Here is a 25,836-nt window from a genome sequence, read left to right as displayed (position 1 = left end):
CACTTAACCAACTGAGCCACTCAGGTGCCCCAAGAACCTGCAGTCTTATCTAAAGTAGGACCATACCATTCTGCCCTTCTTGTCTCCAAGTCCTGCTTTTATTTTTCTTTCTTGCACTTCTTTCTACTTATACACATATGGTGTGTTTATACATCATGGGTCCCTTCCACTGGGATGTTAGGACACTGGCTTTTTCTGTCTCAGTCAATGCTGTTTTTTTCAGCATTGTTTGGCACATAGTAGTCACTCAGAGATTTAAAGGAATAAATGAATTATATTGTCCTACAACTTTCCTAAACCAAAATCTCTTGGACATTATCATCTATGATGTGGGAAACAAAGGCAGAAGAAAAATTACTAGAATTTCCTTATTACTTAGAGCCCATTGACAAGTCCTTGAAACAGGCAGAGTGATATTCCTCTAGGGACTCAGCTGCCTCCATGTTGACACTTTTCTAAGGGCAAAAGGCAATGTTAGCCTGATTCCCAGGATCCTGTAGGTCTACTTTAACATTGAAATTCCTTTGGAAATTTCCTTATCTCTAGCAGGGATAAATCTCCTTATCTCTACCCCCACAAGACACATGTTGGTAAACACCCCCCAAGCATATGACCCACCGATATACATCTGAAGGGTCTTATTAGACAGTAATAAATGACCTTTTCCTAAAAATAGCTAGCTTCCTCAGGATCCTGAAAACTTTGCTTCCAAAATACGTTTAGGCTTATGCTGTCCCTAACCGACTTGAAAATCTATAATGGGCCACTCCTCATGACCCCAGTGCTGCTCTTCTTGCCCATGGGTCCTGTCCCCATGTTTTAATAAAACCACCTTTTTGTGATGCTTGGGTGGCTCAGCGGTTGAGCGTCTGCCTTTGGCCCAAGGCATGATCCCGAGATCTGGGATCGAATCCCACATCCGGCTCCTTGCAAGGAGTCTGCTTCTCCCTCAGCCTGTGTCTCTGCCTCTCTCTCTCACTGTGTCTCATGAATAAATAAATAAAAATCTTTAAAACAAAAACACCTTTTTGCACCAAAGACATCAGACATCTCAAGAATTCTTAGCTTTGAACCCTAACATCTTTCCTACATCAGTCTATGTGTGCTTTTGAAGTAATATAATCATTTCACAGAAATCCCTGAGAGCTCAAGTTAGGTTGGGTGGAATAGGGTTCGAGTGTTAAGAATGATTAGTCTTCTATGCAGTGGATTTGTATTTACTATGGATTCAGAGTACCACTATTTTAGATAGTTAAGGGCTTTTGATAGACTTGAAAGGACTAAAATATATATTCATATATATATGAAAACAACCAATGCTACCACAGTTTGTTCTGATGTCAACGATGTTTTGATTATAGTGTAACGTCCCTAATAGCTCTGTTCTCTGAATATAATTTTTCTACTGTTGCTGCATCTATTTTTTGTTTACACATCTTTCCTTATTTTAGTGTTCTTAAGAAATTAATAATCCTTTGCTGAGTGTGTTTCTCAATTTAATTTCAGGAGCCTACAAGAAAGTACAAGATTTAGTCAACTTGTTGAAGAGTTGTTGAAAATCATTCATGCTTTTGAGCTGGACACAGGATTGCAGTGTAAGTGTTCCACAGCCCCAGCGGCCAGCTCTCAAGGAAGGGGCTGTTCATTAAAACTAAGGAAGTTTTCACAGCTATTCTGTGAATAGGCAGTAAGACCTTTTGGTCTAGGTTAATTTTAACTCTTTATCTCTGAATCATTTTTTATTTATTTTTATTTATTTATTTATTATTTTTTTAAAAGATTTTATTTATTTATTCATAGAGATGCAGAGAGAGAGGGGCAGAGAGAGAAGCAGGCTCCATGCAGAGAGCCTGACGTGGGACTCGATCCAGGGTCTCCAGGATCACGCCCTGGGCTGCAGGCGGCGCTAAACCGCTGAGCCACCGGGGTTGCCCTGTGATTCATTTTTTAAATCATTCCCACTGGTTTCACATATTACCTTATAGGTCCAGAGATGCATATTTTTCACATTTTAGCATCTCCAAAATTGGGAGCAATTTACTACCTCTCGTGTGCTATTGTTAATAGTGTGTTTTCTCTCTAAGTGGCACAGAAAATGATAGTGCATCTTGTATCACTGGTATCTTGGATTCAGTGAAATATGGCATTTGTAGGCAATTTTAGTAGTTTTGAGTTGAGGGGAAAAAAAAGATTAGAAATAATTTTGACGGTCTGTATGTTTCCTAGGAGAATTTCCAAAGTATATTAAACAAACGATAGGTAAGCTTTAATGTATTGTCTTAACAAACCAGAGAGAGCATACACAGGGTTTCTTTTGGTTCTCTGATGCAGTTACTATATTGTTTCTAACCATAACAATAATATTTTTCCTGTGAATTACATTCACAGTTGCAGACAGCTATAACTTTTCCAAAAAGGAAAATAACTCTCCTGAGCATCTAAAGGAGGAAGTTTCTATTATCCAAAGTATGGGCTATCGAAACCGTGCCAAAAGACTTCGACAGAGTGAACCTGAAAACCCTACCTTGGTAATGCCATTTTCATCTATTCTGGTAACATCTCTTCATTGAGCATTGTGAATTAGGGGAGGTGCTGGATGTTCATGGATTTATATAAAAAGTCAGTAAACAAGGTTAGATAGTAAATTAAGTGGTTGGTCAAGAGTTAGAAGAGCTGAGGGAAGGCCCATATACCTAGTGTGGGCAAGAGAGACCTTCTGGCCCCATCCCCTGCTTTTAGTGCTTTATTTCTGATGTTTATCTAAAATAGCCATGAGGTCACTGATGGTCACTGATGGTTTTAAGGTTTGAGTTTGCTAGTTTTTAAAATAACCATCTCATGGCAATTCTCCAGGCATGAGGAAATATATTCTAATTTATTTTCTTTGAAAAGTTGCCTGGGGGGGAAAAATCAGTTTTTACCATTTGAAAATTGCTTCAGCTTAATAGGTTTAATTGTCAAAGAAAATTCAGTGATTTGCTCTGTTGTTACTTGGTATTTGCATGAATAATGTAGATCTTAAAAATAATAGTTCTCATCGTACCAGCATTCGTTTTTCAGTAGATGTTGAAAGACTCGAAAAGAAGGAAAGCTTCATCAGAGTAATGCTGCATTTTTATTCTTTGTTGTACTGAATGTTCTTAGGATTGCTGGGTTTTTATTCATACCCCTGTTATCAGATGTGATTGGAAATGTGTACTCAATGAATCTCATTCCCTTTCTATACTATAACAAAATTTTAGCTTCAAACTATGCTTTTCTTCAAAAAAATTGCATCAGAATGTATATTCAGTTTATAAAAGTTTAAAACAACAGAGAGAGGAAAAATATTCAAACCACACATTACATACATTTTGGTTTGTAGTTTGCCAAGTGTTTTTTCTAGGTTCAAATTTTAGCTAATTATGATGGTCTGTTTTGTCCATGGCCTGGAGTTTCTCTTCAAGAAAAGAAACACAGAACTGGTCAGCAATTAGTTGATCATTTTTTACTGTACTGCTTATCAGGAAACCAGTCTTAGTGTCCAACTCTCTAACCTTGGAATTGTGAGATCTCTGAGGACAAAGCAGCAGATACAGCCTCAGAATAAGTCTGTCTACATTGAATTGGGTAAGAGACACAGATTTTGTAAGTTTAGAATAATAGTTGCTGGATTATTGTTTTATAATTATAATGTTTATAATTGTTTTATATGTTTTATAATAATGTTTTGTTATACCAAAAGCCTCATAGCTTATATACAATGGCAAGGAACTTTGGAAAGTGAAAATAAAATAACTTTATTTTTCCAGCCTTATGGTGTATAAAAGACAAGACTCTTATTTTATAGAGAGTAAAAGGAAGACTGTCTGATTATAGCATATATAAACATGCTTTGGAAGATGGAAAATAGGGATAAGAAATAACATGATGGGATAGCCATAGCATTTGGAGGGGTCAAGGATGCACTGTATTAGACTAGGAAGACTTTTAAGAAGAGCTGAGCTCAGTTCAAACAGCTCTTTATAATAGAATGTATTTATAATTGGAAAGAGTGACCCTCGTTGGGCTTTCAAGCACCACCATATATTTACCATAGCACTTATCAGATTCTCCTAAAATGACCTGTGTGTCTTTTCCCTTCTTAAAGATAATAAGTTCTGAGACAACAGGTCTTGTGTCATAAAAATAATCAAAATAACTATAATAGCGAATATTTAGGAGTACTTACCGAGGTCTAGGCACTATTAAGCCTTACTTGCATAATTCATTTAAGGTGCACAGCAAACCCCTGAGGTTGTTAATATTATACTTATTTTATATACGAGCAAATAAAGACACATAGAGCTTAAGACATTTTGCCAAGATAACAAAGCTAGCAAGTGGCAGAGCTCTGATTCAAACTTAGGAATTCTGGTGTCAGAGCCTGTGCTGGTAACCACTTCTCTGTGTTACCTGCCATTTTTATCATTGTACCTGCCATATCATTGTGTCTGCAGATTTTATATATAGTAAATGTGCAGTAATAATTCTTGAATGAATATCTGTTGTGCAACAAGTACATTTATGATGTTAACCCTTTCAACAAAAATCCTTTTATTGATTTGTTATCTGGGGAATTTTTTAGGGTCTGATTCTTCTGAAGATACAGTTAATAAGGCAAGTTCTTGCAGGTGAGTTAAAGAGAGCCTTTATCTGTGAAGCTGGCATTTTTGTGTTTAATTAATAGCAAGGATTAGTATTTAGGCTAGAATCACAGCATTGGAATAGACCTTAAAGGTCCTTTGCTTTTCATAGGTGAGAAAACCTGTCTTGGTAGAGTCTAGAAGAGTTTAGAATAACAGAAGTCTGCTCAGACTTGCTTCCAGCAGATGACTGTGTCTAACTTAGTTCCTCAAGCACAGTAGTATGGGCTCAGTGGTCATTTTGGCTCATGAGAATATTAAAGGACTTCATTTTCAATGCTTTCTCTGTTTCTTAATTCCATCTATCTCTCAAGTGTTATCTACATAAATTATATAATAATCTACAAACCACCCACCCCCAATGGCTTTACCTGTCAAGTTACTTTCCTTTTTTTTTTTTTTAAGATTTTATTTATTGGGATCCCTGGGTGGCGCAGCGGTTTGGCGCCTGCCTTTGGCCCAGGGCGCGATCCTGGAGACCCAGGATCGAATCCCACGTCAGGCTCCCGGTGCATGGAGCCTGCTTCTCCCTCTGCCTGTGTCTCTGCCTCTCTCTCTCTCTCACTGTGTGCCTATCATAAACAAACAAAAAAAAAAAAAAAAAAAAGATTTTATTTATTTATTCATAGAGATGCAGAGAGAGAGAGAGGCAGAGACACAGGCAGAGGGAGAAGCAGGCTCCATGCAGAGAGCCTGACGTGGGACTCGATCCCGGGTCCCCAGGATCACGCCCTGGGCTGCAGGCGGTGCTAAACCGCTGCGCCACGGGGGCTGCCCTCAAGTTACTTTCCTTAGGGATTATTGCTTGACCTAAAGATCTGTGAGAGCTTGCCTGAACTATGGTGGTGCCATTGCCAGTCAGATCTTGTTTGCAAATGTCTTTTTCCTAATCTCTCAATTAGTAGGAAAGGATTTTTAGCTGGAGGAGAAGCACAGCAGCAGTGTTGCATCCTATTGGAGTGTCTGCTCCATCCCAGTGCTCCCTTGGTTTAAGTATCTTTGCTCTTGCATTCTCATTAAAATATACTTTTAAATTATGTTGTTTTATTTCTTTTACTACCTTTGGGCAATTATTTGGCTACCATTTTTTTTTTTTAAGATTTTATTTATTCATGAGAGACACAGAGAGAGAGGCAGAGACACAGGCAGAGGGAGAAGCAGGCTCCATGCAGGGAGCCCAGCGTGGGACTTGTCCCGGGTCTCCAGGATCAGGCCCTGGGCTGAAGGCAGGCGCTAAACCGCTGAGCCACCCAGGGATCCCCTGGCTACCATTTAAATTTTAGTCCTGTTGCCCTTCCATAAAGTAGTGTATCTATGCTACTCCTCTGATTTTTGTGACTCTTTTTCCTCAGTCTTTGACCATTTCCCTTTGACTGGAAGTTACTAAAGCAAAGTGTAGGTTTCAAAAAGTGAACCAAATTGATCAGCTTACTGCAATCATACCTAGAAGAGCTAAAATACTTGATCTTGCTCATTTGACAACTCTGAATGTATAACTAGTGTTTCTCATTAAGGTTCTGTCTTTTCTCTATAGTGTGGGAGATGACAAGTTAGAAATCACCTCTCAAGGAGCCAGGGCTGAAGCCAGTTTGAATCCTGCAAAAAAGGGTAATGACAAGACTTCCAACTTAATGGGCACTGAAGAGAAAATGGGTAGATTCCATGCTGTGGTTAGATTATTCTGAAGACCATTTGGGACATTTATAATTCAGAACATCTCTTGGTAGAGTTAGAATATCTTTCTTTCTCAGATGTCATGGTACAGGCTGATCTGTTTCAATGACACAAGGCTGATGTGATTATAATAGTGCCCTATATAATTGGTTGTTGCCTTTTACTTTTAGTTGATGTGTTTGTGTTTCATCTTTTGTACACTGGTATTTAAATATAGGGAGTATGAGTCTGAGGATAGAACAGAGCACTGTATGTCTGATGCTGCTTTTAGTTCACTGTCAGAGGTTAGGGAAATAGGTGTAGTTAAGAATAGAATTCTGGAATTAAAAATCTAAGTGTCTTGAATGGAAATAATGAGAATCTAGATAACTAGGAATTATGTGAAAGTACATGAGCTACATCCTCAGGATTCTTGGTGGTTTATGTGGTTAGTTTCTCCAAAAATAGGTGCTTTATTTCCACTCCCCAAGTTGTATCAAGTGTCCATATTTTTTCATGATAATTCAGTTTTTAAGCACCTTGTTGTTTTTGTATACTTTCAGCTGCTTGTGAATTTTCTGGGGACATAACAAATATTGAACATCATCAATCCAGTAATAAAGATTTGACCACCACTGAGAAGCATGCAACTAAGAAGCATCCAGAAAAGTATCAGGGTATTTCTGTTTCAAACTTGCATGTGGAGCCATGTGGCACAAATACTCATGCCAGCTCATTACAGCATGAGAACAGCAGTTTATTACTCACTAAACACAGAATGAATGTAGAAAAGGCTGAAATCTGTAATAACAGCAAACAGCCTGGCTTAGCAAGGAGCCAACAGAGCAGATGGGCTGAAAGTAAGGAAACATGTAATGATAGGCAGATTCCCAGCACAGAGAAAAAGGTAGTTGTGAATGCTGATCTCCTGTGTGGGAGAAAAGAACTGAATAAACAGAAACCTCCACACTCTGATAGTCCTAGAGATTCCCAAGATGTTCCTTGGATAACACTGAATAGTAGCATACGGAAAGTTAATGAGTGGTTTTCCAGAAGTGACGAAATATTAACTTCTGATGATTCACATGACAGAGGATCTGAATTGAATACTGAAGTAGGTGGTGCAGTAGAAGTTCCAAATGAAGTGGGTGAATATTCTGGTTCTTCTGAGAAAATAGACTTAATGGCCAGTGATCCTCAGGATGCTTTCATATGTGAAAGTGAAAGAGTCCACACCAAGCCAGTAGGAGGTAATATCGAAGATAAAATATTTGGAAAAACCTATCGGAGGAAGGCAAGCCTCCCTAAGGTGAGCCACACAACTGAAGTTCTAACTATAGGAGCGTGTGCTATAGAACCTCAGACAATGCAAACCCATCCCTTCATGAATAAAGCAGAGCATAAAAGGAGAACTACATCTAGCCTTCATCCTGAGGATTTTATCAAGAAAGTAGAGTTAGGCATTGTTCCAAAGACTCCTGAAAAGCTAATTGAGGGAATCAACCAAATCAAGCGAGATGGTCATGTGATAAATATTACAAATAATGGTCCTGAGAATGAAACAGAAGGTGATTATGTTCAGAAAGAGAAAAATGCTAACCCAACAGAATCATTGGAAAAAGAATCTGCTTTTAGAACCAAAACTGAACCAATGAGCAGCAGGATAAGCAATATGGAACTGGAATTAAATAGCTCCAGTTCAAAAGCACCTAAGAAGAACAGGCTGAGGAGGAAGTCCTCTGCCAGGCACACTTGTGCCCTTGAATTCGTAGTCAATAGAAATCTAAACCCACCTGATCATAGTGAACTACAGATTGAAAGTTGTTCTAGCAGTGAAGAGATGAAGAAACAGCATCTGGACCAAGTACCAGTCAGACACAACAAAACACTTCAGCTCATGCAAGATAAAGAACCTGCAGGTAGAGCTAAGAAAAGTAGTAAGCCAGGAGAACAAATAAATAAGAGACTCGCCAGCCATGCTTTTCCAGAGCTAACTTTAACAAATGTATCTGGTTTTTTTGCTAACTATTCAAGTTCTAGTAAGCCTCAAGAGTGCATCAACCCTGGCCTTCGAAGAGAAGAAATAGAAGAGAGCCGAAGAATGACTCAAGTGTCTGATAGTACCAGAGATCCCAAAGAGCTGGTATTGAGTGGAGGAAGAGGTTTGCAAACTGAGAGATCTGTAGAGAGTACCAGTATTTCATTGGTACTTGATACTGATTATGGTACACAGGACAGTATCTCATTACTGGAAGCTGACACCCTGAGGAAGGCAAAAACAGTATCAAATCAACAGGCGAATCTGTGTGCAACAATTGAGAACCCCAAGGAACCTATCCATGGTTGTTCTAAGGACACTAGAAATGACACAGAGGGTTTTGTAGTTCCATTGACGTGCAAAGATAACCACACTCAAGAGACAAGCATAGAAATGGAAGAGAGTGAACTTGACACGCAGTGCTTACGCAATATGTTCAAGGTTTCAAAGCGTCAGTCATTTGCTCTGTTTTCATATCCAAGAGATCCGGAAGAGGACTGTGTAACAGTCTGTCCCCGCTCTGGGGCCTTTGGAAAACAAGGTCCAAAAGTCACTCTAGAATGTGGACAGAAAGAAGAAAGTCAGGGAAAGAAAGAGTCTGAAATCAGACATGTGCAGGCAGTTCATACAAATGCAGGCTTTTCTGCAGTTAGTCAGAAAGCTAAGAAGCCAGGCGATTTTGCCAAATGTAGCATAAAGGGAGTCTCTCGGCTTTGTCTGTCATCTCAGTTCAAAGGCAAGGAAACTGAACTCCTTATTGCAAATTACCATGGAATTTCCCAAAACCCTTATCATATACCACCACTTTCTCCCATCAGATCATGTGTTAAAACTCTATGTCAGGAAAACCTGTCAGAGGAAAAGTTTGAGCAACATTCAATGTCACCCGAAAGAGCAGTGGGAAATGAGAGAGTCATTCAAAGTACAGTGAGCACAATTAGCCAAAATAACATTAGAGAATGTGCTTCTAAAGAAGTCGGCTCAAGCAGTGTTAATGAAGTAGTTTCCAGTACTAATGAAGTAGGCTCTAGTGTTAATGAAGTAGGTTCCAGTGGTGAAAACATTCAAGCAGAACTAGGTAGAAACCGAGGACCTAAATTAAATGCTATGCTCAGATTAGGTCTTATGCAACCTGAAGTCTGTAAGCAAAGCCTTTCTTTAAGTAATTGTAAACATCCAGAAATGAAATGGCAAGGACAAAGTGAAGGAGCAGTTCTGTCTGTTAGTGCAGATTTCTCTCCATGTCTGATTTCAGATAACCCAGAACAACCTATGGGAAGTAGTCGGTCTTCTCAGGTTTGTTCTGAGACACCTGATGACCTATTAAATGGTGACAAAATAAAGGGAAAAGTCAGCTTTGCTGAAAGTGACATTAAGGAAAAATCTGCTGTGTTTAGCAAAAGTGTCCAGAGTGGAGAGTTCAGCAGAAGCCCTAGCCCTTCAGACCATACACGTTTGGCCCAGGGTTACCAGAGAGGGGCCAAGAAATTAGAGTCCTCAGAAGAGAACATGTCTAGTGAGGAGGAAGAGCTTCCCTGCTTCCAACACTTAATATTTGGTAAAGTAACCAACATGCCTTCTCAGTCTACCAGTCACAATGCAGTTGCCGCAGAGGGTCTATCTAACAAAACAGAGGAGAACCTAGACTCATTGAAGAATAGTTTAAGTGACATCAGTAACCAGGTACCGTCAGCAAAGGCATCCCAGGAACATCACCTTAGTGAGGAAGCAAGATGTTCTGGCAGCTTATTTTCTTCACAGTGCAGTGCTTTGGAAGACTTGACTGTAAATACAAATACCCAGGATCCTTTCTCGATGTTTGATCCTACTTCCAAACAAGTGAGGCATCAATCTGAAAATCTGGACATTCTGAATGACAAGGAATTGGTTTCAGATGATGATGATGAAAGGGAACCTGGCCTGGAAGAGGATAGTCCTCAAGAAGAGCAGAGTGTGGATTCAGACTTAGGTATTGGAACCAGGTTTTTGTGTTTGCCCCCGTCCATATTATAGAAATGAGCTAACTGTTGATGCCTTGTGGGGGAGCACGTTTTACAAGTTTCCAAGTGCAACTAAAGTCACCACTTAAACTTTACACATATTCCTCTTAAGGTGCCTTTCCTTAAAAGTCCTTTACCCAGCTAGAACATCTCTGTTTGAATGAGATCTGATTGTTGGTAAACTTGTTTCTGGTTCTCATGATTTCCAAGAGGAAATCTGGGTGTCCCAAAACAAGAAGTGTAATCATTTTGCATAACATGAAAGTGAAATTTGTCCTGTCAGTGAGAAAACATGGGTACAGCAAGTTGTGGTATGTGCTGTTTTTACATCTGAAGCTGTTTTTATCATCATTTAAGGTGAAGTGGCATCTGGATATGAGAGTGAAACGAGCCTCTCTGAAGACTGTTCCAGGTTGTCCTCTCAGAGTGATATTTTAACCACTCAGGTAAAAAACGTGTGTGTGTGCATGTGCATGTGTATGTGTGTGTGTTGTGTCCTCTGCATTCAATATCATGCATTCCACATCCTGACATTGGCTTGTATCATCCTTTAGAATTAACGTATAACACTTGTATGTGGTACCTTGCCTCCTCAAAGTAGATTATAAGCATCTGAACGGAACTCATGCTACCTTTTATTTCTATACACACACACACACACACACACACACACACACACACGTATATACTATCTGGCTCACTGTAGAACACTCAATCCTGAATTTAATGAATAACTTAAACCTTCAAAACCAATTTTCCTCATAGCAGAAATACCTATGAAAGTATCAAAGAGAGGGCTATGTTTATTTTTGGGACCAAATTGGAGCCTACAGAGTTCTTTTTCTGTTAGAGACTATCTAGCCTTTTGTTGTTTTCTGGGGATTTCTTTTTGTTCATTCTCTTCTAACCTGCTAGTTGTTTGTTCTTTGGTGCCTGTAAGTCCTCTGTTTTCTTTAAAAAAGAAAGTATACAAATTTACTTCCTGTGTCTTGTGGTCAGGACAATATTGGGGCTACTTATGAAGGGGATAAGAGTATTGTTATATCTACGACATTTGATAATGTGAATGTTTCAGTACTGCAGAAAGAATAGTCTCGGAAAAGCACCCTCTATCACAGCATTTAAAGATTAACACTTCCATACACTTCCATCATCTTCACAGAACAGGTAATAGTAGTTGTCCTGGGACCAGGGAAATAGAAGACTGGGAGAAGGAGAAAGCCCTACTTTTCTCTGAATACCCTTTTGTGCCTTGAATTTTATATCATGTGCTTACATTAATTATGTAAAAGATTCTGTGGGTTACCCAGGAATAATTATTATTAACTTGAGGTACATATTCTTCCATTCTTCTTCATGTATGTGTACAACAGTACACTTTATCTTTAAACATCTTTATCCCTTGTACACTTTATCTTTAAAAAATATTTATCTAATATTCCGTGTACTTACATTATAATGTTTTTTCTATGTCATTAAATTTTCTTCAGTAATTTTTAATTATTGTATTGTATTCCATCTTGGGTAAGCCATGATTTTATTCCACCTATTGCTGACTATGAGGGTTGCGGGTAAGAGACACAGTTTGCTATTATGTACAGTACTATAATAATTTTTTACTTTTAAGTGATCTCTACACCCAACATGGGGCTCGAACTTTCAACCCCAAGATCAAGAGTTGCATGCTCTACTGACTGAGCCAGTCAGGCACCCCTTTAGTAGGATCTTGATAGCTAAATAGTTCCCTGTGTCCCCAGTGGTTTCCTTAGTATAAATTTCTAGAACTGGAATTTTTGGTCTTTGATACATACTGTTAGATTGTTCTTCAGAAATAATGAACACAAAAAAAAACAAAAACAAACAAACAAAAAATAATGAACAGCTCTCTTCTAACAACCGTTAATGGTTCCCATTTCCCTGTTCCTTTGCCAACACAAGATCCAATTTTAAAATCTTATAATTCTTGGCATTACTGTGAAAGCTGTAGAAAGAAAAGGCTTATCTTCTGCCCATTTTCTAGGCAGAGCGAATCCCTCTAGAACTGAAACTTGCTGGAGTCAGGAAGAAAGCTTTGAGAGACAGGGACCTGTGTTGTACCCAAGTTGCCACCAGTATTCTCCCCACCTACGGGATTGCCATGGTGACTAAATGAACAAAAAGACTAAGGAGGCCTTTTCTCTGCAACTCTTGTGCTCCTTTCTTTTTTTTTTTTTTTTTTTTTTTTTTTTTTTATGATAGTCACAGAGAGAGAGAGAGAGGCAGAGACACAGGCAGAGGGAGAAGCAGGCTCCATGCACCGGGAGCCCGACGTGGGATTCGATCCCGGGTCTCCAGGATCGCGCCCTGGGCCAAAGACAGGCGCTAAACCGCTGCGCCACCCAGGGATCCCCTTGTGCTCCTTTCTGAGTGTGGATTTGGGGCTCTGTCATCCTTTCACTGATGCCTTTCACTTTTTTGTCCCTTGTGTTTTAAGGTTGTAGGTTCCAGTTTCTGATTTTTTTTTTTTTTTTAAGATTTATTTATTCATGAGAGGGACACCTGGGTGGCTCAGTGGTTGGGTGCATCTGCCTTAGGCCCAGGACGTGATCCTGGAGTGCCAGGATCAAATCTCCCATTGGGCTCCCTGCGGCAAGCCTGCTTCTTCAAGAACTCTGCCTGTGTCAGTGCTCCTCTCTCTGTGTTTCTTATGAATAAATATTTTTTTAATTTTTAAATTTTTCTTAAACAAAACAGACTTAAAGTCAGATTTCCTGGCTAACTTAAATCTAGAGTAGCACAGACAGGCAAAATGATTGAAGCAGAGTCTTTTCCCACTGTTGAAAAGAACTATGAAGTATATAGGAGGGTAGCCCGGGTGGCTCAGCGGTTTAGCGCCACCTTCAGCCCAGGGTGTGATCCTGGAGACCCGGGATCAAGTCCCATGTCAGGTTCCCTGCATGGAGCCTGCTTCTCCCTCTGCCTGTGTTTTTGCCTCTCTCTCTCTCTACCTCTCATGAATAAATAAATAAAATCTTTTAAAAAAAAAAGTATATAGGAGATAGAGAAATTCTAATTTGGTACTATTAGTATCTTTTTTTTTTAAATCCAAGAGCGATGAACTGCATTCATTAACTCATTTCTACATTAAACATTTGCTAAGTATTTACTACATGCTAGGCATTGGGAATACAAAAATGATGAAGGAAGGATTCCTCCCATTGAGAAGGGTCCAGTGTTCCATTTCCATATACTAATGCATTAAAAGTATAAGTGAAGTAATGGGGCGATTGTCTGTTCCTGATAGTAGATGTGGATGGTGGGGACTCCTGAAGGAGTCCACAAATGTGTGTTTTGGAAAGCCCTTTACTTACCAAGTACTTTGCTTTATCAAAAACCTCATTTGAGCTGGGCCTTGAAAGATGAGAAGAATTTTCCCAGGTAGAAAGGGAAGGGAGGCAGCAGTCAAGGCAAAGACACAGAGGCATGAAATGTCCAGAAAGCACAGAGTTTTCCTATATGATGGAAAACAGGGCATATGGATGGTTTAGGGAAGAAACAAAAGATCAGTGTGTGAAAAGCCTTTTGAATGCTATGCTTAGGAATTTGGACTTTATCCTGAGGGCAGTAATGAGTGATAATTACATAGTGTCCAGAAAGTATTAACATCTGAGCAGTGGTATGCCACTAAGGTCCTTATGGAAGAAAGAGGCATGGTAAACATGGCTTTTAAAGAACTTCCACAGTAATGCAGCTGTATTAAAAGAGATCAGAGAAGCATGTTGGGAATATAAAAGAAAAATAGGGCTAATTCCAGAAACACTTAAGAATTAGAATTAAAAAAAAAAAAACTCATTAGTAAGCAATTTGGTTTTAGTCTCACAAATGTATCTAGGCAATTACCTACAAGGGAATTTAGTTTATAAAGTAACTCCTTTGAGAAAACCCAAAGTAAAGTTATCTAATTACAGTTTTCCTGTTACTGTTTTTCCTGCTTTTCTAACCTACTTAATGGCCACAGAGAGGTTAGATGTGATGGTCGTGCCAGAAGTGACAGATAGAGCTTCTGAAGCTTAGTGGTTATCTGTGTGTGGTTTACTTCCAGATTTACCGAGGCAGCCCTAGGGCCAGCTGATCTGTTTGATCAGCAACAGAACTACCCACAAGCACCACGTGGTGGCAATGGCGCTGCTGCAGACATTGGCAGCAGGGCAGTCTCAGGGCAGCAGCAGAAGCCTTTTTGACACTGGGAATACATTTTCTGGTCATAAAAGCCTGAAAACTGTGAACTCAGTGTCGCAGGAGAAAGTAAATGGCTTGTTTTTAGTAGAGGGCAAAGTCATTTTCAAGGATCAGAAGCAATGGAGGGTGAAACAGTCTGTTTCCCTGGGGTTCACTGGCAACCACTGATGTTCCTCTACCAGTGATGAGGAAATGTGTGTTTTGGAAAGCCCTTTACTTACCAAGTACTTTGCTTTATCAAAAACCTAAGACTTAGCAAGATTTCTTCTTGAAATAGATAAGTAAGCATCAGCAAGGCGCATAAGCAAGAAGAGCCCATCTCAGCAATTTAGCGCCACCTTCAGCCCAGGGCGTGATCCTGGTGACCCGGGATCAAGTCCCATGTCAGGCTTCCTGCATGGAGCCTGCTTCTCCCTCTGCCTGTGTCTCTGCCTCTCTCTCTGTGTGTCTCATGAATAAATAAATTAAATAAAATAAAATAAGTTAAAACAATTTTTTAAAATTTCTATAAAAAAAAGGCAAGAAGAGCCCATTATCTTGAATTGAAAACAATAACTATCCTTACAGGATTTCCCAGGGCTCTTTCTGCTAGATCCTTCCCTCCAACAGGTGACCTCTAGGTACTCTCTCCGCATCCAGAATGGCAACACCATGAGGGCTCTAATCCTCAGCACTAGAACAGTGCCTCACATATAATAGATGGTCAGCAAATAGTTGTTGAATGAACAAATCGATAAATCAGTGGATTAGCTCTTTGCTCTCTCTTTTTGAAACTAAATGTTTAAAGAATCCCAGAAAAGGAAGAATCCTCACCAGCCAGAAATCCAGATCTCTTATGAGTCCCACAGTACCAAATCTGTGAAACACAGCCTGTGCAAAATGTTAACAGAATCATTCTAATTTTAAATATCATGTGTGAGTACCTTGTTTTTGTGTGTGTGGTTTGTTTTTTGGTTTTTGATTTTTGGGGTTTTTTTGCTTCCTAGCTTTAAAAGAAAATAACCAGCTCTGAAAGGACAAAACAATAAAGCAAGTCTATGTGGGAGAGTTTGAGGAGTTTTTTCCCCACTCTAACATCATTCTGAAGTCATTTCATGGTCATTAATTGCAGGAATATGATTGGATTAAAAAGTGTTCAGCCAGAACTCATAATTCCATACTAGATGATTTCGATTCCCATGTTAAAATTAATTGGTGTGACATATTCTTGCTCTCTGGCAAGTTGCTAAAAGAGTGTGACTTTCTTGGTGTCATTTCTTCTGTTTACAGCAGAGAGATACCATGCAAGATAACCTGATAAAGCTCCAGCAGGAAATGGCTGAACTGGAAGCTGTGTTAGAGCAGCATGAGAGCCAGCCCTCTAACAGCTCCCCTTCCCTTATAGCAGATTCTTGTTCGCCTGAGGATCTGCTGAATCCGGAACAAAACGCATCAGAAAGAGGTTTGTAATATTGGCTAAACTCTGATATGTTAAGCAAAATTCTTCCCCTCCCTAAGCCTTTATCCTTCTAAAAAGTGTGGGCCTGGGGCATCTGGATGACTCAGTCAGTTAAGCCCCTGACTCTTGATTTTGGCTCAGGTCATGATCTCCGGGTCCTGGGATCCAGCCCCACATCTGACTCCATGCTCAGCACAGAGTCTGCTTGTCCTCCCTTTGCTCCTCCCCCTGCTCATGCTCACAAGCACTCACATTCTCTCCCAAATAAATAAAATCTTTAAAAAGTATGGGCCTAATCCAACATTTTATGTTCTTTGCTCAGAATAAGTTTGCTGAATCATTCCATGGGTAATTTTATTTAGAGCCTTGCTTCTGGTCCCTGTTCACAATTTACCTTACAGAGTAACCAAGACCAGTCATGAAGTGTCATTGTCTGACTGAGTACCCACAATGAGGAGATGCTATGAGGAGCCCATAGGAAACTGAATGTGATAGGGAAGACTGGGAATAGGCAACCCTTCATTCCAGAAAGCTTAGAGAAAACAACAGCCCATAGGAAACTGAATGTGATGGGGGAGACTGGGAATAGGCAACCCTTCATTCCAGAAAACTTAGAGAAAACAACAGACCTTGAAACAGTCATGTCAGGTCCTGAAGCCCTATCTATCTATCTATCTATCTATCTATCTATCTATCTATCTATCTATCTATTTAAAGATTTATTTATTCATGAGAGACACAGAAAGAGAGAGGCAGAGACATAGGCAGAGGGAGAAATAGGCTCCTCAAAGGGAGCCCAATGTGGGACTCAATCCCAGATCCCAAGATCATGCCCTGAGCTGAAGGCAGATGCTCAACCACTGAGCCACCCAGGGGTCCCACCAAAGCGCTATTTAACGTGCCTTCTGGTTTTGAGAGAGAGAAAGATGTCCTAAGTGTTAGGAATTGTACCATAAGCCACAAAGCCCAGTTATGAGGAGAGTGGGGCGCTTTATTCTGAGAGAAGTCATTTTTAGTAACCAGTCAGATTGGAATGATCAGAGCTGACTTCCTATAAGAGGGGAAGGGCACTGAGCTGAGGAATAAATGAAGGAAAGCAGGCATAAATGAAGGAAAGTGAGCTGAAGCTTTGAGTTTTTAATTGGAGAAAAACAATTCCTTCCTCCTTGGGAAAGACAGCACATTAGGCAAGTTTTAATTAATGGGGGCAGGTCCATAGACACATAGGTGAGAGGCTATGTGCAGGCCCATGTTCCACAGTCAGGGTGCAGGGTGGGGCGGGGGCGGGGAGGGGGACCTGCTTACGGACTGGCAGGTGTGTTGAGCCCTCCCAAAATATTCTTCACTCCTGACTCCGGACACTTACGCAGCTAACTTAGTATGAATGTTCCTTCTTCATTGCTCCCTTCCCCAGCCCTGCTGGGGACCACAGGGCCTGCCTTTTTGTCTTTCTAGGAATTCAAGTCTTAATTTTCCAGAATAGTGTGGCCCTGGTCCCAGAATGTGCCCTGCAGTATTTTCGTGTTCAGGGAGAAACAGTAGCTCATGCATAAGAAGCTGGGGACTCTGTTGCTATGGCACTGGTTCAAAATGTATTTCCTTAAAATGCTTTCTTTGTAACGGTACCTTCATTTAGTTCATCTCCCAGATAATGAAGCCTAAAGTCTCGTCCCCAGCACAGTTCTCTTCTTTAGGGTGCTTTCACCATCTTAGTTCTAAAAACAGATTAGACTTTCCCTGTTAATGCACAACATAGAAAATGTTATTGTCTGGCTTTGAATGTGTGTGTAAATATGCTGTCTCCTTTTTAGAGTGTTGTGTGTGCACATTAATTTTTTCCTCAAAATCTGCAGACAAACATTTCTTATGGCTTTCTTTCTTTCATTTTAAAATTTCATAAATGCTGTATTTTTATGCATTATGCTTTATTGTGGATTTGAAAACCTTTTTGAACACTTCTTTTGAGGGCAGCCCAGTGGCTCAGCAGTTTAGCGCCGCCTTTGGTCCAGGATGATCCTGGAGACCCGGGATCAAGTCCCACGTCGGGCTCCCTGCATGGAGCCTGCTTCTCCCTCTGCCTGTGTCTTTGCCTCTCTCTCTCTCTCTCTCTCTCTCTCTCTGTCTCTCATGAGTAAATAAATAAAATCTTAAAAAAAAAGAAAAAGAAAAAGAAAACTTCTTCTGAGTCTCTGTATAACATTTTTGTCAGGAGCTTTTACTGTCTTTTATAGTAAACTTATTCATGGTCTTCTTATGAAATTATAGCATCTTCAGAGTTCTCAAATAGGTGGACAAATGTTGAGAGGAGAGACAAGAGGCTAATGAAGATTTCTTGGTTTAAAAGAAAAAAGGTGTGAGGCGCCTAGATGGCTTATTAGCCCATTGCATGTCCAACTCATGATTTTGGCTTAGGGGATGATCTCATGGGTCCTGAAATCGAGACTTGAGTTGGCCTCTGTGCTCAGTTGGCATTCTGCTTTGTTTGTTTGTTTGTTTGTTTTTAAGATTTTATTTATTTATGAGAGACACAGAGACAGACACAGGCAGAGAGAGAAGCAAGGTCCATGCAGGGAGCCTTTTGTGGGACTCGATCCCAGGTCTCCAGGATCACACCCTGGGCCGAAGGTGGTGCTAAACCATTGGGCCACCGGGGCTACCCACTTTAATTTATTTTCTTTTTAAAAATTTATTTATTTAGGGGATCCCTGGGTGGCTCAGCGGTTTAGCGCCTGCCTTTGGCCCAGAGCGCGATCCTGGAGTCCCGGGATCGGGTCCCGCGTCGGGCTCCCGTCATGGAGCCTGCTTCTCCCTCTGCCTGTGTCTCTGCCATTCTCTTTCTCTCACTCTCTCTCTATGTCTATCATAAATAAATAAAATCTTTTAAAAAAATTATTTGTTTGAAAAAGAGAGAGAGAAAGCACAGAAGGAGAGGGAGAAGTGGACTCCCATTGAGCAGAGAGCCTGACATGGGGCTTGATCCCAGGACCCTGAGATCATGACCTGAGCCAAAGGCAGATGTTTAACCGACTAAGCCACCCAAGTGCCCCCCTTTTTTTTCTTTTTAAGATTTACTTATTTATTTTAGAGACAGAATGTGCATGGGAGGGAAGGACAGAGGCAGAGGGAGGGAGAGAATACAAAGCGGACTGCCCAGGGATCCCTGGATAGCTCAGTGATTTAGCGCCTGCCTTCGGCCTGCCGCGTGATCCTGGGGTTCCAGGATCAAGTCCCACATCTTAAAAAAAAAAGAAAAAAGTACTTTCTCCCAATTCCACAGAGAACATCTTCCATGACCTCTTACATTAGCATAACTGAAATATGTTGTACAAATTGCTCAAATGCTGCCTGTCAATAATATCCACCATAAACCACTATATATTTTTTAAACATTTTATTTATTCATGAGAGACACAGAGAGAGAGAAAAAGAGAGAGGCAGACACAAGCAGAGGGAGAAGCATGCTCTATGCAGTCCTGATGTGGGGCTCGATCCCGGGACTCCAGGATCATGCCCTGGGCCGAAGGCAGGCGCTAAACCGCTGCGCCACCCAGGGATCCCAAACATTAGCATTTATAAGATCACAGTCCGTTACAGTGGAAGTGATTTTCAGACACATCTGAGCTTTTCTGTCCTGCAGTATGTTCAATTCCTGGCTCCTTCCCTGGAAATTCTGAATCAGTTGGGGTGGGTGGGTTATGAAAACTGAATTTCATTTAGGTCCTATACTTCATAGTGTTTTATTTCTTAATATCTTTCCTTCTTCCCTGATGTTTTTTCCTTTGATCCCCCTCCAATATTTTGCATAATTCTTAGGCAGTAAGTTTATTAAATGTTTGCTTTAGCCCATATTCTCTACCCATGAAGAATATAACAGTTTAAGATACCCAGAAGAGGAGGGGTGGTTTAAGAGAAACTGTTCCAGGACTTTGGCTCTGGATTCTGCTTTATGAAATAAGGATTAAGGAAGAAGAGCAGAAAAGTTTTGCCCTGTGTTTTTTGTATACTATTGAGTTATCAAATCCAACTCATTGTAGCTTAATTTCTTTTTGTAGCTTGAACCTTGTTGTATTGAAAAGAGCAGTGTGGCTCAGTCATTTAAGCATCTAACTCTCGGTTTTGGCTCTGGTCATGATCTCAGGGCCCTGTAATTGAACCCTGCATCAAGCTCTGTGCTCAGTGTGGAGTCTGCTTGGGATTCTCTTCCTCGCTCTCTCTCTGCACCACCTCCCCACCCCTCACTTTTCACATGCACTCTCTCAAATAAAATATTTTTTAAAAGAAAAGAACAACTCATATGCCAAATGTTTAGATGATGTAATGACTTTAATATCTGTGTTTCTGTCTGAGGTTCCTTCTCCGCCCTCCTACCCCCTGCACCCTTTCACTTTTTTTCTTTTTAACCCTTTCCAGTGGTTAATTCTTTTGGGTGTGATTCCTTAGAGACTGAAGATTATCTTTTATCAATTATCACCCTGTATTTGGGGTGAAATGATACATATGCAGTTGAAAGAAAAGCCTGCTGGTTCACTGTAAGACTCCTTACTTTCAGCAGTTAGGAGTTCCTGTGTTCTTAGAAACACACAGGTCCAGAAAAGATGGGCATAAAGGAAACTAAAAATAATGGAAAATAATGGAAACTAAACTAGGAAATAAACTAAATAAAGGAAACTAAAAATATTTGAGGAATAACTCAGGAAACCAATGATTATTCCCCCCCAAGCTATCCAGTGACTTAAAAATCAGTTTAATTAATACAGCCTTTTGTTTAAATTGCCTTGATTTTATGCATTTGAGCTTTTCTAATAAAAGCTCAAAATTTTTAAAAAGTTCAAAAGAAATTATAATCATCAGTGACTTTAATGGGTAGAAGACATTTGTAATTTTAAGTGTTTGTTTTTGCTTTTTTAAGATTTTTGCCTTGGGACACCTGGGTGGCTCAGCAGTTGAGCGTCTGCCTTAGGCTCAGGGCGTGATCCCGGAGTTTCGGGGATCAAGTCCCACATCCGGCTGTCTGCATGGATTCTGCTGCTCCCTCTGCCTATGTCTCTGCCTTTTCTCTGTCTCTCATGAATAAATAATTAAAATCTTAAAAAAAAAAAAAAAAGATTTCTGCCTTGAAGGCATTTCCTAGAAAGCAGTGATACAATAATACGTTTGGAGGAATTAATAAATAAAAAAGATGTACTAACATGCCAGAACTTTGCCTTGGGTCAGGTGTGTGTGTTTTCCTTTTCCTATGCCATTTCATTATCAGTACCATGGATTACTTCAAGGTTCCTTATCAGTCTGCACCTCATTTTTTTGGTGTGTGGGTTGGTTTTTTGTTTTGTTTTTTTCCTTAGTCGTTGAAAATGGGAAGCAAAATTGTCACCTGTTTTTTTCTTTCTCATCCGACCACACCCCTCATTTCCCCACATGTGCAAAAAGCTCAAATCCCCATCCTCTACAGTCTTTGATGTGGAGGCAGTAGAGAATGTGCTTTGGGCTTTCCAGTACTTTCTCTTCCCTGTTATCTAAGGGGATTTCAGAATAATTTATTTTGCTGCAGAGATAAAAATTCATTTCCTGTTCTTGTTTCCTTATCATTCAGGGCCCAAAAAATGTATGTTTTTTCCAGCCTCGTCTCAGCCAAGTATCTTCATTTACTCTGTCCTAAAGTAATTCCTTTCATTGTCCTTATTATTTTTGAGTCATTTAGTTTTGTCTGGTGCTGCATCACTTATGTTTACAAAATTCTGTCTGATATACTTGTTTAAAAACCAATTTGATTGTCACAGGTTGCTCCTTTTAGAAAAATCAATATCCTCACCTGAATTATCATCAGGACAAAGCAGTAAAGTAGATCTCTTTGTTTTCTCATTCCATTTAACGCAGTATTAACTTCAGAGAAAAGTAGTGACTCTCCTATAAGCCAGAATCCCGAAAGCCTTTCTACTGAAAAATTTCAAGTATTTCTGGATAGTTCCACCAGTAAAAATGGAGAACCAGGAATGATACGGTAAGAAGTAATAAATGTCAAGTTGTGGTCTCTAAGTAACATCTTTACTTCTATTGAACTTTTATTATTAAATTTTTTTCACCATCCTTTTTCTAGTTTTTTTATAAATAGCCATTTCTAACCTTTCATTGCTCTAAGATACTTCTTTTGTTTAATTGCATATAGGTTTTCTAGATCTATACAAGGCATGAGCTATGAGATGAGAAATGTATAGTAGATCTGTCCCTTTTGAAGGTCAGGATAAAATATAGAACTGAAACCTAAATAAACCTGGGAGCTGAAGTAGGCTTCTCCAAAGTAGCCCTTGCCCTAATTGAAGTTTTTGCCTCTCTAGAAAAAGTTTGGATATTGATTTACCCCAAGAAAATTCAGAATCTCTTTCAGGGATGTCTATGCAAATCATCATTGAGATAAGACTGTATAGCACTTCATATTTTCAAATATGAATAAAAATATGAATTCAAATATGAATATAAAGTACTTTGCCTGCTTCCTCATTGGATCTTTGCAATGATATGAGGGTAAAAAGACAAGTTGGGACTGGTAATATTTGATAGTTCAGAGCAGAACCTCAGAGCCATTAGAGTCCTCCATCTCACTGCTCTAGGAAGAAAGAGGAATTCATATTATTGAGCTCCTACTTGTGTGTACATATGTTTTTATTTTTTATTTATCTTTCTGAAAATAGTAATCAGTTGCTGATAGTCTAATCATACTATCTTTCAAGCCTCTTGAATATTTTTTAAGGCTGGGTGACTGGGACTCCTGGGTGGCTCAGAGGTTAAGTGCCTGCCTTCAGCTTGGAGTGTGATCCTGGGGTCCTGGGATCAAGTCCCACATCAGGCTCCCTGTGTGGAGCCTGCTTCTCTCTGCCTGTGTCTCTGCCTCTCCCTCTCTCTCTGTCTCTCATGAATAAATAAATAAATAAATAATCTTAAAAAAAAAAAAAAAGGCTGGGTGACTGACATTTTGGCTCGACAGAGTGCAAAGATCTGGTCTCCATAGGCACTAGCCCATGTTTAGTAGGAATGACCTCATTGCCATGTTTTAACCAGTTGAGCTAACCAGCCATTTAATATTGAGACTAAATATTCCTTGACCTCCTCCTCTTCCCCAGTGTACCCTATTAAAGAACCTACACGTTGGGGTGCCTGGGTGGCTTAGACGATTAAGCATCTGACTCTTGGTCTCAGGGGCATGAATTCAAGTCCTACACTTGGCTCTAAGCTGGGTGTGGAGTCTACATAAAATATGTATATATTACATATAACATATATTCATATATTTTTTATATATGTATACATATGAAAAGGAAAAAGGGGGGATCCCTGGGTGGCTCAATGGTTTAGCGCCTGCCTTTGGCCTGGGGCATGATCCTGGAGTTCTGGGATCAAGTCCTGCATCGGACTCTCTCCCTGGAGCCTGCTTCTCCCTCTGCCTGTGTCTCTGCCTGTCTCTCTGTGTCTCTCATGAATAAATAAATAAAATCTTTAAAAAAAGAAAAAAGAACCGACATATTGATGAATGTCCACTCTCTACCAGACTACCCAAGAGCAGCGATTCAGGTTTTGCTCATCTTTAATGCCTAGGGCCTACTTTTATTGCTTGACTTGTAGTAAACACCCAGTAATTGTTTAATTGACAATTATTTAATGTATTTTAATTAATTATATTATTGTATATATTGTTATATCTTATTTTGCTAAATAATCCATTATAATTGTATATTATGATAATTGTTTTTATTTAAAATTTTTTAAAATTTTTATTTATTTATGATAGTCACACACAGAGAGAGAGAGGCAGAGACACAGGCAGAGGGAGAAGCAGGCTCCATGCACTGGGAGCCTGATGTGGGATTCGATCCCGGGTCTCCAGGATCACGCCCTGGGCCAAAGACAGGTGCTAAACTGCTGCGCCACCCAGGGATCCCCCATTGTTTTTATTTAAAGGATACTATAAATGCATTTGAGGATGAAGTCCTCAAATCTAATAAGTATCCTTTAAATATGTTGCTAAGTATCCTCTATGAAGCCCTAACACCTGAAAGAGTGGAGGACTGAATCACTGGCCACATGTGCTCTTCTGACAGTACTTTATAGCTGGCTTTTGTTTTAAGAATGGCTTTGGATGGGCAGCCTGGGTGGCTCAGCAGTTTCGTGGCCTTTGGCCCAGGGCGTGGTCCTGGGGAGCCCTGCGTGGAATCTGCTTCTCCCTCTGCCTGTGTCTCTGCCTCTCTCTCTCTCTCTCTCTCTCTCTCTCTGTGTGTGTGTCTCTCATGAATAAATAAATAAAATATTAAAAAAAAAAAAAGAATGGCTTTGGACATTGAAAAGGCAGGACGTAGGGATGATTCAATGAATTCTGTTAAAATTGGGTAGAACGAATAAGTATAGAAATGTCAGAATTAATCAGCTCTCTGTTTTCATGAGAGATCTGATTCTAATACATCCATTTGGACTCAAGTGGAAGAGTGTATAGAGTGAGTGAATGACAGTGGGAAATTTGGTGAAATTTGCTGACATGCTTTTTGAACAGCTGAAAAATATCCCACCTCAGCCCAGGCCTTAAGGGGAGCTGTTGTATGTAGCCCTGACACACTGGGAGGCATCACAACTCCAGACTTCTAGATTTTTCGCTAGTCATTCCCCACCTCTCTTAACAGTGAGCTGTTCCACTTATGCTTTGGCCGCACAGGAAGTATGATGAGCCCTTTCATAAGCCATGATGGAGCATTTCTTCCTTCATTCTTCCAGGTCTTCCCCTTCACAGTCCCGGTTGTTAGATACTAGATGGTATGTACACAGCTGCCCAAGGAGTCTTCAGGACACTAACTGCCCATCTCAGAAGGAGCTCACTAAGGTTGTCAGTATGGAGGAGCAACAACCAACTGAGTCAGAAGCAAGAGATCTCATGGAGCAATCTTATTTGTCAAGACCAGATCTGGGTAATGCATCATCTGTTCTGATGGGGGAAACACTTCTGTTTGACTCTTACCTAAAGATATTTTGGTTAATCAACTTTTCAGATGTCTAGCATGTCTAATCTGTAATGAATGCTTCTCTTATACTTAAACCCATTTTAGAAAAATAGCTTGAATATTAATCCAAATTTACATGAAAATTATTGCAGTTCTTAATCTGTCTTTATTGGTTTAACTGACAGTTTTGAGGATGGGAGAGTCTTGTGTGCTCTAAATATTTTATTTAAACTGTAAAGTAAGAATTCTAGGGCCCTAGGGGCATCTGGCTGGCTCAGTCAGTAGAGGATACAGCTCTTGATCTTGGGGTCATGAGTTCGAGCCCCACATGGGGCATAGTGACTCCTAAAAATAAAAGGTGAAAAACAAAGAATTCTAGGGACCTCGAATAAAGTTTTCAGCCTGTCCTTTACTGAAAAATGAGTCAGATCTCCAAAGTAAGCTCTTATTTTATGAATTAATGAATATAAATGACTATATTTTAAGCCTTATAAATCACCTTAAACAAATGGTATGTTTCATGGCTTATAAATCAAAGTTTTAATCAGTAAAAAAAAGTTTTAAATTAGTCCTCAAAAACACATTATCATAAAATGTGCTCTTTGGCACCTAAATGTGGTATTTGGCCAATGTTCATTAAGGTCACCTTAGGAGAGATGTCTGAGTGGTTCAGCGGTTAGGTGTCTGCCTTTGCCACAGGCGTGATCCTGGGGTCGGGGATTGAGTTCCGCATCAGGCTTCTTGTGGGTAGCCTGTTTCTCCTGCTGCCTGTGTCTCTGCCTCTGTCTGTCTGTCTCTCTGTGATAGATAGATGATAGATAGATAGATAGATAGATAGATAGATAGA

The 25,836-nt window shown here is 39.9% G+C and overlaps 1 protein-coding gene across 11 annotated transcripts in view; it reads left to right on the top strand.

The window, feature by feature from the left end:
* BRCA1 (BRCA1 DNA repair associated) overlaps positions 1–25,836 on the top strand; it is a 67,125-nt gene that overhangs the window by 19,772 nt on the left and 21,517 nt on the right. For 9 of the 11 annotated variants that reach the window (XM_072780681.1, XM_072780679.1, XM_072780675.1 and 6 more), the window contains 10 exons: positions 1,507–1,595; positions 2,389–2,528; positions 3,507–3,609; positions 4,607–4,652; positions 6,199–6,272; positions 6,881–10,324; positions 10,713–10,801; positions 15,843–16,014; positions 21,886–22,009; positions 24,766–24,956. In XM_072780681.1, coding sequence (XP_072636782.1) covers positions 1,507–1,595; positions 2,389–2,528; positions 3,507–3,609; positions 4,607–4,652; positions 6,199–6,272; positions 6,881–10,324; positions 10,713–10,801; positions 15,843–16,014; positions 21,886–22,009; positions 24,766–24,956 — 4,472 coding nt within the window. The remainder of the gene's footprint in view (positions 1–1,506; positions 1,596–2,388; positions 2,529–3,506; positions 3,610–4,606; positions 4,653–6,198; positions 6,273–6,880; positions 10,325–10,712; positions 10,802–15,842; positions 16,015–21,885; positions 22,010–24,765; positions 24,957–25,836) is intronic. The other 2 variants (XM_072780683.1, XM_072780684.1) reach the window with 1 other exon arrangement.

The sequence above is a fragment of the Canis lupus genome, chromosome 16, assembly GCF_048164855.1.
Source record: "Canis lupus baileyi chromosome 16, mCanLup2.hap1, whole genome shotgun sequence".
NCBI lineage: Eukaryota > Metazoa > Chordata > Mammalia > Carnivora > Canidae > Canis > Canis lupus.
Note: the sequence above shows the minus strand (reverse complement) of the source record. Positions and strands in the feature narration are given on the sequence as shown.